Here is a 15078-nt window from a genome sequence, read left to right on the forward strand (position 1 = left end):
GGGTTTAGGCGGGGCTGGATATGCCCTGTTGGGCAGAGGCCCCGAGGTTGAAGCTCCAGAAGATCCCTTAAGGTGGCCTCATGTCGCGCAGTGGGACGGGTTCTGAGCAGCGCCAGCAGGCCTCAGAGGCAGACGCCGCCGCCAGGACTTTCCAAGCGAGCGGTAACTTTAGGGTGGCCGGGACTCGCTGGGACTCGGAGCAGAGCCCTCCTTCCTTAGGACGTTGTCGTCCGTATTCCCAGCTCTTGCGCGCCCACCCGGTCAGGCCGGAGCCCCGAAGAGAAACACCCGTCATGGGTTGCAGGCTAATTTGCGCTGGGAACGCCCAAGCCGGGTCCCTTAGCTCCTGAGACAGACGGGGCCTAGGGGGTGCCTCCGAGCTTGGGCCTGCTGGTGGATGAGACCCACTGGAGAGGTGGACAGAGAACTTTGCTGACTGATCTTGACTCTGCCCCCAGAGCATCAGCATATCCGCTACAACCCGCTGCAGGATGAGTGGGTGCTGGTGTCAGCTCACCGCATGAAGCGGCCCTGGCAGGGGCAAGTAGAGCCCTCGCTCCTGGAGACAGTGCCCCGCCATGACCCCCACAACCCTCTGTGCCCTGGGGCCACACGGGCCAATGGAGAGGTAAGCCTTTAGAGCCTACATTACAGGATGGCCCAGGGGAAGTAGCCCCCTCTTAGAGCGGCCCCTCACCCACAGGGTAGTGGACCTCCTTCTGGGTCATATCTCATCAAGACTTTTTGACCCCATGAGTGGGCCATCCTCACCCTCTTGTGGGCTATCCAGCCACTGAAGCCCACCAGATGCCTGGTGGTATGGGGCAGCAAATGCTTCTAGCCCATCCTTGTCTGTAGGTGAATCCTCACTATGACGGCACTTTCCTGTTTGACAATGACTTCCCGGCTCTGCAGCCTGATGCTCCCAGTCCAGGTAATCTGGCCCTAGCTGCTGTTTGGGAGAAGGGAGGCTGGACCTCCTATCGGGACTTCTGTTGCAGAGAGAGATATCCCTTTATTTCAGGACCCAGTGATCACCCTCTTTTCCAAGCAGAGGCTGCCCGAGGTGTTTGGTAACTATGGATTTCCTCTCTTGTAACCTTCAGCCCAGGGCCTAGACCAAGCACTGGGGTTGGGCCCTGCCCCTAGCACATCCAAGCCCTGTGTTTCTGTCATTCCTCCCTCCCTCACTACTTAGTAAGGTCTTGTGCTTCCACCCCTGGTCGGATGTGACGCTGCCACTCATGTCAGTCCCTGAGATCCGTGCTGTCATCGATGTGTGGGCCTCAGTCACAGAGGACCTGGGTGCCCAGTACCCTTGGGTGCAGGTCTGTGATGTTGCCCACTCCCCTGGATGGGGGGTGGTGCAGCAGTTGGTTCTGGGAATTGGCATTTCTGTTTCCACAGGGTGTGGTTTGGAAGGGTTGACTTGGTGTCTTTTTGGCTACGAAACCTCCCTCCTCCTCCCTTCTACCTGATAGATCTTTGAAAACAAAGGAGCCATGATGGGCTGTTCCAACCCCCACCCTCACTGCCAGGTAGGTGTGTCAGGGGCTCCGGTGCATCTCTAGGTTGAGTCTAAGCCAGCACTGTGAGAGGGGAACTGGAGTAAGAAGAGATCGGACAGAGGAAATGTACTAGTGATGTGGAGGCTTGGAGGTGAATGACCTGCCTTTTTTTCTCCTCTCCTACTCCTTGACAGGTGTGGGCCAGCAGTTTCCTGCCAGATATTGCTCAGCGTGAGGAGAAATCTCAGCGGGCCTATCAGAGTCGGCACAGAGAGCCCCTGTTAATGGAATATGGCCACCAGGAGCTACTCAGGAAGGTGGGAGAAAACTAGGTCCTATCCCCAAGGAATCCCTAATCTCACCCCAAAAGAGAGAGGTGTGTGAAGAAGGGTGGAAGGAAGATAGTAGAGAGACTTGTTAAGAGGCTACAGCAGTAATCTAAAGGAATAGTGATGGTGACTTATACTGGGTGATAATGATGAAGGTGGTGAGAAGCCATTTTTTTTTCTTCTGCTTCCCTTGCTTATTTGCTGACCCCGAACACCTGCCTTGATGGCCTTATCTCCATTTGGTCTGCTCAGGAACGTCTGGTCCTAACCAGTGAGCACTGGTTAGTGCTGGTCCCCTTCTGGGCAGTGTGGCCTTTCCAAACGCTGCTGTTGCCTCGTCGGCATGTACTGCGGCTGCCTGAGCTGACCCCTGCGGAGCGTGATGGTGAGTCTCCCAGCTGGGACTTTGGGGCCAAGCTCTGTCTGGATGGGGGTTACTCTGGTAGGGCCAATATGTAGGCCCCAGGCTGAGAGTCAGGCTTTGATTCTAGATCTAGCCCTCATCATGAAGAAGCTCTTGACCAAGTACGACAACCTGTTTGAGACATCCTTTCCCTACTCCATGGGCTGGCACGGTGAGGCTTTTTGAGCACCATATCTAGCCCTAACATCATTTTTGGGCTCCTGTGGCAGGCCTTTGAACTCTTGCTGGGGGAAGTGTCCAGAGCAGGGATGCTGGGACTGAAGGTGGAGCGGGGACTCAGTGAAAATACTCCTGCTGTGCTTTCCTTTTCCCGGTCTGCTCTCTGGCAGAGAATGCTGGGAAATGTAGTTTTCAGGTATCTAGTCTGGCTGGGGGGTAGGGGCTGGGCTGCAGAACTAAGAAAGAGTCATCTCCAGCCATTCCTCTGCCTTCTTCTTGTCAGGGGCTCCCACAGGATCAGAGGCCGGAGCCAACTGGGACCACTGGCAGCTGCATGCTCATTACTACCCTCCTCTCCTGCGCTCTGCCACTGTTCGGAAATTCATGGTTGGCTACGAAATGCTTGCCCAGGCTCAGAGGGACCTCACCCCTGAGCAGGTCAGGACCCAGAGCACTCTAGGTCCCATTTTCTCAAAGGATCCCAACAATCATGACCCTGAGAACCCCCATACCCCGGGCATTCCTAAGGACTCAGGTGCTGCTCAAGTCCTTCATCCTCTGGTTAGTCCAGCGGTTCTTATCACCAGCCTCCTGGTCCCATAAGCCCTTCCTCAGGGTCTCCTAGGCACTCAGAACTCTATACCACCATTCTGGGCAGCTCTTACCTTCCCTATTCCCTTTCAGGCTGCAGAGAGACTGAGAGCACTTCCCGAGGTTCATTACCGGCTGGGACAGAAGGACAGGGAGACAGCAGCCACCGCCTGACCCGACTGACCCCAAGGCCTTCTGCCTGAGAGAACCAGGGTGTAGGGTTTGGGCAGATGGGGAATCAATAAAACTGCTTCTCAAACTTTAATCCCATATTGGAATGCCAGAGGAGTGTGAACTCTAACCCTCGGAAGTCGGGTTAAAAGCTGAAGGCACAACTCCAGCCACAACTTTTCTTTGCCTATAGATGTGCAAAAACTTGAGGATGAAAATCTTTCTCTCTAAATCTCTGAACAAAATTAATACTCAGCATTATGTCTTGTCCATGGAATCTCTTTCTCCTAGAGTAACAAAGGCATCTCAGTTGAAGAAAATGATAAAAATCCTGGGTTCTTGTTTGTGGCTGAGGCTTTGGAGAAGGCCAGAGGCCGCCTCACCACCACCCCTAGAGTGTCCGCTCACCAAGCCTGGGCCTGAAGGTTTGGTGGGGAGCGGGTGAACAGGATCCTGGTCCCAGTGGTCAGTGGCCAGAACCCGGGCCGCTGGCCAGAACCCTGGCTTTGTGAGTGGCTACAGCCTGGCTCTGCGCCATCCCACAGGGGCCGAAGGAGTGGGTAGGGAACGCGTGCATGGCTTTGTGTCCTTGCCTCCTCCAGACGACCGAGCATGTGTGTGCAGGCTCTGCACACCCCTGCTGCCCCTGTGTCTCAGTCATTGCACCAGGCAAAACCCAGCTCTGACAGGAAAGGGGCTGCCAGAGCGAGGAGCCCCAGGGCCCGGAGGATGGGATGGTTCTTGGAGTGACCCCTGGTCTACCCTCACCCCTCTGGACCTGTTTCCTTGGTAAGACTGACTGTGTGGGAACAACTGGCCTTGCAACCCAGGAGACGACGCCACCTAGTGTCCTCCAGACTTTATTAGATGAGGACAGGGCTGGGGAACAATGGGAGGATGACCAGAATGCTGCTTGTTTCCATTCTTCTCTTAAGGGAATTGAGTCTCCTGGAGGGAAATCATACCAGGGCCAGACAGTGGTGACCTGGCCCAGGAGAACCTTGGCTGGCTGCCTGCCTTGCAGTCCAGGGTTCTTTCTTTCTTGAGACCCTGGGGGAAAAGAACCTGGGACTTGGAGTATTACCCTGGTCTGGAAGGAGCTCACACAGACATGGTACACGGGTCTTCCTTAAGCCCCCAGTGACTGGAGAATGGGTGAGAATCCTGGATGGGTGGTTGTTTCTTAGGGCACACGCACACACATGCCTAACCCTACACCTTTGATTCGGCTGCACTTTGGAATCATCTGGGGAATTTTAAACAATACTGATTGATGCTTAGGTCTAGCCTCCAGAACTTCTGATTTAATTGTTTTGGAGTGTGGCCTGGCAGTTTTAAAACCCCAATGTCCAGCCAAGTTTGAGAACCACTGTCCTACACCATTCTTCCTTATTTGGACTCAGGCATCTTCTGCTTGTCCAGTCACCTGTCCATTGGCTCCTGAGCCACTGAACTGAAGGCTTTGTTGTGGACAATATGTTGGGGGAGGGGCCTGAGGGATTCCAGTCCTGCAGTTCCAGGAGGACTGGCCTTCAGGCAAGTACTCAGGAATCCAGCCCCGGGCTCTGTCCCCTAACAGCCTCCTCAGTCCCGGACAGGACAGGAAGTGTCCGGCAGAGGTGGGGGAGGAGGTGATTGGCAGTTGAAGGCTCCAATGGGCCTCCCCCTCCCCCCCCCATTTCACCCCTCTCCTTCCATTGGTGCCTGGGCGGAGCCACCCCCACGTCGGGGCCCCAGGGCAGGAGGGAGTAGAGGCCGGGGCAGAGGGCGAGGGCGGAGGGCGCTGGCGGCGGAGGCCGCGGAAGGTGAGACCTGGGCCTGTGGGTGTGCACGCGGTAACCTTGCCAGGAGAGGGCCGGGCAGGGTAGTGAACGGGGCAGGGCTCAGTGACTGATGGACTGTCAGTGTGAGTGTGAGTGTGGCTGTGAGGCCGAGTGTGTGATGATGTCTGTGTGAATCTCTGCAACGGTGTCACTTGTTGCAACTGTTAGCCAATGTGCTAACTGTGTCACTGCATGCGGCTGTGCAAGGGATTATGTGTGTATCTGTCATGTTTAGTTTTTGGTGAGAGATTGTGTTGGTGTGTTTGTGTGTGTGAGAGGGCGCGTGACCACATCAGGGAATGTTTTGGGAAGGTCTCTGTGGGGTTTAAGATCGCTTCTGTCAGTGTGAGAGTGGGTGGCTGGGTTTGTGTACACCAATGTGTGACTTTAGTAGTAGAGCAAGAGTGAGACTTGTACTACGTGTGTGTCCTGTGTTCTAACTGTGAGATGGTGTGGGAGTGGAGCTGTGTTTAAATCTGCGGGTCCCACTTCAATAGCCAATGGGACTGACCCAGCACCTTTCTGTGTTCAAGAGCCCCTGCCCCTAGTGTACTGCTTCTTATTTTGTTTTCCTGTCTGACTCAGTTTCCTTATATTTCTTTTTCTCTCCCTACTACCATCTTCCTACAGCTGTGGCTCTGTGTCTCTTCACGGTTCTGTCTCCCCAGGTGTATGCGTATCTGCTCTCAGGTTCACTGCGTCTCTGTCTCTGTCTGTACTGCTTTGCCTGACTCCCCTCTTCCCCTTTGTCTTTGTGGCTACCTGTCGCCCTGTGACAGTGATGACATGTGGGACCTGCCACGATAAGAGCTCCCTGGAAGATGGGGCTTAAACCACCACAAGGAGTTGCTTTTAGGAAGTGTTATGACCCCATCCCAGAGGTGGCATGCTAAGTGTGTGTGTGACTGTGTGAGTGTACAGGTATGTGTAAATATAAGTGTCTGAGTCCGAGTGAGGATATCTGAGGATGTCGGTGTGACTGTGAGTGGCTGTATCTGGGAGTGTGTGTCTAAGGGTAAGTGTGGGTCTTGTGTATCTGGCACCAAGGGACTGAAGGCATTTCCTGGTGCTGGGGCCCAAAGAGTGGAGGGGGAGGTGAGAAATGGCTGGAACATCCAGGGGAGGGGAAACTGGACTCTTTGGGTTTTCTTTACATCCCCCAACCTGGGGCCTCCCTTCCCCTCAGAACAGAGCCAGCTGTGCCCTAAGGAAATCTTTGCTGGGGAGTGAAAACAGTGGGAGCATGAGTATGTTTCTGACTTTTTCACTTGATTGTGTCCAGGTTTGTTCAAGGAGAGTATCTTTTTGTTGACCGTGGCTAGTGAGTCCACCCGTGACTGGCTGTGTTTGGCTGTGTGGAAAACACGGAGTCTATCACTGATAGGGAAATAAGCAGCACTCCTTTCCCTCTCGCTGGCCCTGGCTGTGCCTGTGGCTTCCTTTCCAGACTGGGGGGGAGGCCTCTTCCCTTCCCAGAGCCTTGGGTGGGAGGAGGGTGGGAGGGGAGGAGGGAGGAGAATGGAGGGGGGGAGGAAGAAGGAGGGGAGAGGGGGCTTGGCTATGAGTGGCTGAGCTCCAGGGCTCAGAGGGGCGGGGGCAGGGAAGGGGGAGGATGGGATGATGCTGGGGTCTCAGAACTGTGGAGCTGAGACGGGTGCTGTAGCTGGTGGGAGGAAGTCTTGGAGGCCATGGACACTTAGCCACTGGGATCACCGAGGTAGGGTGGGGCTGAGCAGGGTAAACGTGGCTGGGGGGCCAGGGGAGAGCTAGATACTCAACAGACGCACAGATACTTGGAGGCCCCTGTTCTCCTCTACTGGGTAGGGGTCTGTACTTCCTCTTCCTCTTCTGAAGCCTTCACCCAGCAGGGCCCTGTCTCCATCTGCCCCTTCTCCTGTCCCCGTGTCACTTCCCCACTCCTTCCTTCTGCTTTCCACCATCCAGAACCCCGCTCTCCTACCACTCTCCTAGTCCTCTCCAAACCCCATCCACACATGGTTGGTTACTTCCTCTGCCTTCCTGAGTTCCTGCTGCCCCAGCTCAGCCTTCACCTCACAGAGCCCCCACTTCCTCCCAGTCTTGATCTCTGAGTATCTCCTGGTCCTGTGGACCCCAACCCAGGCCCCTGTCCCTGCAGACTCCCAGTTCCTCTCACCCTCCTCTCCCTTCTCCGCCACCCTGTCTCCATCTGCTGGCTCCCCGCCTGCCCCTAGCCTCTGGCAGCAGCCAGGGCATCTGGATCTGCTTAACTCTACAGCCTCAGCCTGCACCCTAGTCCCATCCAGCCTCATAGGCTTGAGACCAACAAGACTCCACCGTCGGCCCAGATGTGTGGCCCAAGGAGCCAGAGCAAGGAGCCAGAGCAAGGAGCCAGGCAGGCCCAGGCGAGAAGAGGCTTGGCAGCCAGAGCAGAGCTAGGCCCCATGGCAGGAGTACAGCGTGGGCTTAGACCCACCATGACAGCTCCAGGGTGATGAGGGCTGCCTCAGGGCGGTCAGAGGCAATGATTAGCTCTGGGCCAGGTGGACACGAGGATTCCCAACAGCTGGATTGGAGGAGTTAATGGGAATGACTGAGCTGGTGCTGGCACTTGGTGCCAGGGGTGGGCGCCAAGGGTGGTGCAGGGGGGTGGTGCTGGCACAGTCTGTCGTCTCCGGCTTTTGTTCTGGGCCCTAAGCCCAGGGCTGAGATGGGGAGTGTGAGGGTGTGTGTGTTTATGTGGATGTGTGTGCACAGCACTCTGTGTATGTGTGTGCATGTGTGCACACGGCATGGGGGTGTGTAGTGGAAAGGGGGAACTTAGATAAGATCCCCCAGTGAATTCTGATATTCTTACCCTACTTGTTACCTCTTTTCCTTCCAGAAAGCCCCAGTTTAGGAGGAAGCAGGCTTTAGCCTCCCATCTTGGGGATGGGGAACTGCTAAAAATGCCTCTCTCCCCACAGATGAGCAGCAGCTGTTCAGGGCTGAGCAGGGTCCTGGTGGCTGTGGCTACAGCCCTGGTGTCTGCCTCTTCCTCCTGTCCCCAGGCCTGGGGCCCCCCAGGTGAGAACCCTGATGTATGACCCCAACTCTAACTTGGGACTTGCCACCCTCACTGTGGCCCCCACACCATAACTAACTGTGACACCAGCCCCCTCCCTACCTCTGAATTCAACCTAGCGACATCCCCTCTACCCTGTCCTTTGATCTCTGTCTCCAAATTATAACATAATACTCTGACCCAATGATCTTACCCAGGGCTTAAAAGTCTACTTCTTACCCCGTCACTCTTACAAAGTGGGGTTTTGGGGAGAGGGAAAGGAAGAGCCTGCCCTCAGAAATGCCCTCTACAGGGGTCCAGTATGGGCAGCCTGGAAGGCCCGTGACACTCTGTTGCCCTGGAGTGACTGCTGGGTAAGTGCCCCACCTGCCTGTTGGGATGACACTCATGACCCTTTCTTGACCCTGCCTGGTCCTCATACCCCTCCTGTCCTTGTTCCCTGTGCCTGTAATCCTCACCTCTCTATCTGTCCTACTCTTCAAACCATCTTTATTCAACAGAAAATCTCAACCAACATCTATTGAACAACTGCTAAGTGCCTGGTCTGTTCTAGGCCCTGGCGTACAGCAAGCAGTGTACGAGCCAGGCAAGATGTCAGGCCTCAAGGAGCTTATATCCTGATGGGGCAGACAGACAATAAGCAAATAAGAATCTTTCCAGGTAGTAATACTTGCAGGGCAGAAAATCAAAAGAGAGCGCCTCGGGAGAGGATAACTGAGTGGTTCCTTTTTACTGGTAATCAGGGAGGACCTCTTTGATTCATGAAGGTCAGGGAGGAGGCAGGCAAGCACAGCTTGAGGCAGAAGCATTCCTGACAAAGGCCAGTGCAAATGCCCTCAGTGGAAATGACCTCAACACTCTTAAACAGAAAGAAGACTAACTGGACAGGACAGGAGTACAGTAGGTGAGAGGGGAGAGGGAGGAGCTGAGAAGGAATGGAAGGCAAGGGCGAAATCACTAGGGGCTTTGTGAGTCATCAAAAGGAGTTTGGGTTTAATTGCAAGTGCAGTGAGAAGCCAGTGGAGAGCTGTGGCATGGTCTGACTTACACTTTAAACCTCCCCTGTATCTATCATCACTTTGTCTCATCCAGGGCCCCCGTGTCTTGGTTTCGGGATGGGGAGACAAGGCTGCTCCAAGGACCTGACTCTGGGCTGGGGCATGAACTGGTCCTAGCCCGGGCAGACAGCACTGATGAGGGTACCTACATCTGCCGGACCCTGGATGGTGCCGTTGGCATGGTGACCCTGAAGCTGGGCTGTGAGTTGGGGAGGGAGTATTGGTTGGCAACGCTGAGACATGGGGCTCTTGAGGGAATTAAGGTCCTGAGTAAGCCCTCTGAAATGGGAAGACTGGGGGCTTCTCAGTCTCCAGCTGTACCCTCTGCTTCTAGACCCCCCAGCCCGCCCTGTTGTCTCCTGCCAAGCAGCTGACTATGAAAACTTCTCTTGCACTTGGAGTCCCAGCCAGGTCAGCGGTTTACCCACCCGCTACCTCACTTCCTACAGGTGTGTGCATGATAGGCTGTGTAGGTCTATACATTTGGGTGTGCTGGCACAGTGTGGGGTCAGAGGCTGGGAGGAAGGTCCTGAGGAAGTCCTTAAAGAGAGGGAGGACCCTTTTTTCCTTTCTGACCTCAGATGACTCTCTCCCTACCAGGAAGAAGACAGTGCCAGGAGCTGATGGCCAGAGGTAGGGCATGAAGGAGAGCCTAAGGGCTCCAGCTGGATGCCACAATGAGTATTTCCAAAGCCCAAGACCACACCCTCTCTCCTAGGATGAGCCCATCTACAGGGCCCTGGCCATGCCTACAGGAGCCCCCAGGGGCTGCATGCTGTGTGGTCCGCGGGGCAGAGTTCTGGAGCCAGTACCGGATCAACGTGACTGAGGTGAACCCCCTGGGGGCCAGCACACGCCTGCTGGATGTGAGCTTGCAGAGCATCTGTGAGTACCCACCCCTAGAGTTCCCCCAAATCCCCATCACGGAGACTCCACACAGACTCCAGAGTATAGCTGTCCCAACACAGAACTCCCCAGAGCTTCCAAACAGTTTTCTCCCAACATAGATCCCCATTTCGGCACACAGATGGCCCCTGTGGAGACTAAGAAGCCAAAGAGATCAGAGCCCAGGAGGCAGGGTTATGTCAGCCTCTAGAGGCTGCTGCTACTACCCTCTCCCCATAAGTCCATCCTGGCTTCCAGTCCCAGAGCTGCCTCTCTGCTTAGAAGCCCTGTGCTGAAGGCAGCTATATCTCAAGTCCTCCCTGTCCAATGGAAGGAAGCCCTTATTGGTCCCTCCTTCCTCTTGATCTGTGCATGGGATGAGGCTCTAAAACTATGGCTCCAATTTGGGCTAACTCATCTTCTTCCTTGGATAGAAAGCAGAATCACTCATTAACCCACTCAATAAACCTTTCAAAAACCTGTCCCCAGATCTCAGCTTATTCTATAAGGATGATAGACAGGTCTTGAGTGTTGATTTTGTGTTTCTACCACCCTCAGTGCGTCCTGACCCGCCCCAGGGGTTACGGGTAGAGTCAGTACCTGGCTACCCCCGCCGCCTGCGTGCCAGCTGGATGTACCCTGCCTCCTGGCCTCGTCAGCCCCACTTCCTGCTCAAGTTCCGGCTGCAGTACCGTCCAGTGCAGCATCCTGCCTGGTCCACGGTGAGGCCTGGAGTGTGTCCCAATTTGGGGCTGGGGTTCTGTCTTTGGTTTCCCTCTCCCTGGGTGTTCTGCATGGATTTCTGGCACTGGCAGATCTCTGAAGCCTTGTCACCTCCCCATAGAGAGGCTTCTCCATGGGTGCTGGGACTGCAGCAGGGACCAACAGACCAAGCCTCTGCCCTATGGGGCTGTGTAACTCTGATGTAAGCCTATCTCTGGGAAGGCAGCAGTGGTTTTCTACAAATGACTTTTCTAGGAAAAGAAACGTCATGCCTGCTTCGGCAGCACACATACTAAAATTGGAAAAGAAGCGTCTTTTACCCAGAGGCACATCCGCATATACCCAGACACAAAACACTCATACCCAGATAAAGATATTAGTGAATTCCCACCTCTGGAGATTCAGAGATGGGCTCTGTCATGACTCAGGAGTGGCTGCCTCAGATAATAATCAGTATTTTCCAAGTGCTGTCTGCATACCAGGCACTGAGCTACACACTGTACGTGCATTATTCTGTTTAGGTGTTTTCACCTCTGTTTTACCAATGAAGAAACTGAAGCACAGAGAAGCCCAAGGTCACCCAGTAAGATCTGAACGCAGGCAGTCTGACAGCACAGCCTCTCTGTGTAACCACTCTGTACTTTTGTCCTCCAAACACTAGGTGTAGACCTGACACTAGTCACCTACCTGAGGCCCAGGTGACTCTGTCAGGCTGACAGAGACAGGATAGGGAGGAAGGGGTGCTATTTGCACACTGGGGCTGGGGGACAGGTAAGTTTGGCAGTTACAACTTGGATAACTCAGTGATGGTGATGAACCATCTTCCCTGCCAGGTGGAGCCAGCTGGGTTGGAGGAGGTGATCACAGATGCTGTGGCTGGGCTGCCCCATGCCGTGCGGGTCAGTGCCCGGGACTTTCTGGATGCTGGCACCTGGAGCGCCTGGAGCCCCGAGGCCTGGGGGACTCCGAGCACTGGTGAGAGACAAAACCAAGGGAAAGAGCAGAGGCCCCATCCCTCAGCTGGACAGATCAGCACCAACAGGGCTGCGTGGCACATGCCACACCCACACAGGCGTGGCAACTGCTGTCCCAGGCTTTAGCCTTGGATGCCTGCAGCTCTGTCCTAGCTTAAGCCTTGCCCTTCAGCCTCCACCCCTGCTACATCCCCAGAAACTGGCCCTGCCTTTTCAGGCTCCACTTCCTAGGTGCCTTGTGTGTAAGCCAGGCCCCGGCCTCTGCCCCTACCCCATGTGGACAATTCTCCTCATGTCTTGCCTCTCTTCAGGGCCTCTACCAAAGGAGATAACAGCTGAGAGTCAGCCACACACGCAGTTGGTGGAAGAGTCTCCGGCAGACAGCCCTGCTCCCCCAAGGCCCTCCCTCTTGCCAGACCCACAGCCACTTGGTGAGCTGGGGTAGATGGGCAAAGGTGGTAGAGGATGGGAAAGTCTCAGAGAGAAGGGGGCACTGAGTTGGTCAGGCTCACTCTCACAGTGACATGTGATCCCCCCTCAGTCCACAGGGACCCCTTGGAGCAGGTAGCTGTGATAGCATCTTTGGGAATCTTCTCTCTCCTGGGACTGGCAGCTGGGGCCCTGGCACTGGGCCTCTGGTAAGTTACTGTCATTGGTGTCGCAGCCTCTGGCCCCACACAGACACTGATAACCATACAGCAGATCCTTTTTCACCCATCATGACTTCCCACTGAACACATCTGCTTCTGGAACTACTTTCCCTTCTTCTGCTCAACTTCATGATTCTCACTGATTCCTCTTTTGACCCTTTACTAATAAATGTTTTTGGGGGGACTGGGATGCCCCTCATTGTCAGGAAAACAGCTACCTTTTTGCTCCAGGCTGAGATTGAGACCAGATGGGAAGGATGGACCCCAAAAGCCTGGGTTCTTGGCCCCGGTGATTCCAGTGGACAGGCTTCCAGGTGAGTAGGACTTCCAGGAGGTTTGAATTCGGAGATGTGCGCTCTCATCTTAGGTGCCTGGGTTAGGGGCCAAAGACCCCAGTCATCCTAAGGGTATTGGGTGTCAGAGCTAGGTCTCCTCCCACATACTCAGGGTATCTAGGCCAAGATCCAGTCCTACTATCTCCTTCTGCTTGATTTGCCTTCTGCTTTTTCTAGGAGCCTCAAATCTGTAGAGGACCCAGGAAGGCTTCAGCTAATTTCACCTGTGACTTTGTCTTGCTGGTGTGGATGGATGCACAGATAGAACCCAGACAGGACAGTGGAGCCTCATGAGGGCAGGTGTCTCGGCTGAAGTTTTTTTGGAGCCCATTTCTGTGAGACTGTTCCAAACTTGCCAGTTTACCAGCGGATTGTGTGTGGATGTGTGTATGTGAGGCAGGGAGCATGTGTTCTCTGCATGTATGTATGTATGTAGGTACCTGGGGGTGTGTGTGCGTCTTTGGTTCTTAGCCTTGCCCCTGGTGGGGGTTGTGAAGGTGTGAATAAAGAGAATGAGGAAGTTCTTCTGTTTATTGACGTGTCTCCCAGCTTCAGACTCAGGGCTCACAGGAGGATGCATAGAATTTGGAGAGCACAACCAGAGACCGTTGTTCAATGCTGCTTTATTATTTTGGCTATTGGGGGTCCTGGCCCACTTTTCCTACCAGCCCAGAATTCAGGTTGGGCAGAGTGCCCTGGAGCTTCCTCCCTTGGCGCTCAAACCAGGGAGCCAGGCTGCGGTTCTGGGGGTGAGTGCAGGTGCTGCGTCGAGACAAGTGAAGCCTGGGGAAGGAAAGGTCCACAGCCACGGTAGAGTTTGGATATTAGGTTAGGGTCCAGGAATTAGGGCCAGAGGCTAGAGGACAACCTGAGTTGGCATCAGAATTATCAGTTGGGGCTGGAGGTGGGATCTGCATCAGGGATTGGGGCTGAGGCCAGAGTCATAGGTCTGTATCAGGGGTGGGGGCAGAGTTCACATGTAAACCTGAAGGTGACAGTCTCCATCAGCCTCCTGCAGTTACACCCTGTGACCTTCCTCAGTAGTGTGTTTGAAAGTGGTTGTCGGTAGAGCTGAGTACAGCAGGTAGTGCTGGATGGCAGTAGCGCTGCTAGTGAATAATGGGGCCACATGTTCAAATGGCTCCAGACCCAAAACCCCTCCATCAGACAGCTGGCAGTTGGCTTTCCTGGGCCGCCTTTCCCTCTGTCCCATGAACCCAGATCCCTGGCCTTCTAGACCCCCCTGCAGAACCTGCTGCAGGGTCTGGGGTCAGAAGCAACAGTAGCAGCAGGAGGCTGATGATGGGTAAGGGCCCCTTCCTGCTGCTCAGCCTGGATAGTTCCTTCTTTCTCCTCTCTACCTTTTATCTGGGTGCCTTTTACCTGGGGCACCAGGTGAGTCAGAGGCAGGTGAAGATGTATTGCTTATCCTGTGATACTCCTGGGCCCTAGTTGCCACCATACCTGTGCGATAGACCCCTTTCTCTTTTGGGATTGCCATTTCCCATGGACTCCTAAGCCCTGGGCAGAGAAGCTGGGGGGAGGGGTAGTGCATGACATGGGGCCTGAAGGTACAGTGACTGAATAAGGGCAGCCAAGGATCCTCCGTGGTATCCAGTGATGGACATGCATACTCATGTACCCATAGCTACACATTCACAGTCATACTTCAATCACTTGATCACCTTCACATGGTCAGACAACCACAGGCAGAATCATACAGCCCTGGTTATGCTCAAGCCTCACTCCTGCACAGTTGTTTCCACAATATTCCAGTCGTGCTAGCACACACAAATTCTGGTGGGGGTGTTGTGGCTGGGGTGGAGCAGAGCGCAAGCTAGCACCAACCTGCTTTCATTTTCCCCTCCCCACTTCCTACCCTAGTCTGCTTGTCTTATCAGGAAAAATTGATTCTGGCTGGCGTAGCTCAGTGGATTGAGTGCGGGCTGCGAACCAGGTATCGTAGGTTTGATTCCCAGTCAGGGCACATGCCTGGGTTGCAGGCCATGGCCCCCAGCAACTGCACATTAATGTTTCTCTCTCTCTCCCTCCCTTCCCTCTCTAAAAATAAATAAAAAATCTTTAAAGAAAATGATGGGAATGGGTCCCTAAAGCAGGCACTTCTGGCTGAGGCAGTCTTGCCTGGGGCCAGTCACATTCAGAGAAGCTGAGGAAGGCCCTTTTTGCTGGTATTGTGGGTAGCTTAGAGATGCTTGAGGTGGGGGCTGCTCTCCCTGGGAAGCTGAGACAGGGAGGAAGGGTGGGGTGGGTAGCGAGGGCAGATGAAAGAAGATAAAAGTTCTTTGGTGCCAGGTTGCTGTTATCAAACAGATAAAAGAACCAACAAATCTTATCTTTGCCAGCTTCTTGCTAAAAGGGGCCTGGAGTTTTCAGGCTCAGGCCCT

General features: G+C 54.5%; 2 protein-coding genes across 9 annotated transcripts in view; one reads left to right on the plus strand and one right to left on the minus strand.

Moving 5' to 3' along the window:
• Positions 1-15078, plus strand: part of GALT (galactose-1-phosphate uridylyltransferase) — a 20729-nt gene continuing 5651 nt past the window's right edge. The window contains exons 1-22 of one of the 8 annotated variants that reach the window (XM_036021860.1): positions 15-162; positions 459-628; positions 859-934; positions 1025-1073; positions 1199-1328; positions 1482-1538; positions 1703-1825; positions 2090-2222; positions 2329-2412; positions 2704-2858; positions 7951-8050; positions 8341-8401; positions 9141-9307; positions 9441-9555; positions 9707-9739; positions 9825-9991; positions 10550-10713; positions 11548-11689; positions 12000-12119; positions 12230-12326; positions 12570-12652; positions 12851-13197. In XM_036021860.1, the coding sequence (XP_035877753.1) occupies positions 81-162; positions 459-628; positions 859-934; positions 1025-1073; positions 1199-1328; positions 1482-1538; positions 1703-1825; positions 2090-2222; positions 2329-2412; positions 2704-2858; positions 7951-8050; positions 8341-8401; positions 9141-9307; positions 9441-9555; positions 9707-9739; positions 9825-9991; positions 10550-10713; positions 11548-11689; positions 12000-12119; positions 12230-12326; positions 12570-12652; positions 12851-12867 (2325 nt within the window). In that variant the 5' untranslated portion in view covers positions 15-80 and the 3' untranslated portion in view covers positions 12868-13197. Of the gene's footprint in view, positions 237-452; positions 629-858; positions 935-1024; positions 1074-1198; positions 1329-1481; positions 1539-1702; positions 1826-2089; positions 2223-2328; positions 2413-2703; positions 2859-3104; positions 3279-4895; positions 4988-6634; positions 6723-7950; positions 8051-8340; positions 8402-9140; positions 9308-9440; positions 9556-9706; positions 9740-9824; positions 9992-10549; positions 10714-11547; positions 11690-11999; positions 12120-12229; positions 12327-12569; positions 12653-12850; positions 13198-15078 lie in introns of those variants that run through there. The other 7 variants (XM_036021863.1, XM_036021861.1, XM_036021862.1 and 4 more) reach the window with 7 other exon arrangements.
• CCL27 (C-C motif chemokine ligand 27) lies at positions 13093-14037 on the minus strand (the record flags this gene model as incomplete). Its single annotated transcript, XM_028504443.2, is given in 4 exon segments — positions 13093-13456; positions 13651-13702; positions 13705-13782; positions 13926-14037. Coding segments are annotated over 4 exon segments (390 nt in total), but the record flags the coding sequence as incomplete, so codon positions are not given.

The sequence above is a fragment of the Phyllostomus discolor genome, chromosome 3 (genome assembly GCF_004126475.2).
Source record: "Phyllostomus discolor isolate MPI-MPIP mPhyDis1 chromosome 3, mPhyDis1.pri.v3, whole genome shotgun sequence".
Lineage (NCBI taxonomy): Eukaryota > Metazoa > Chordata > Mammalia > Chiroptera > Phyllostomidae > Phyllostomus > Phyllostomus discolor.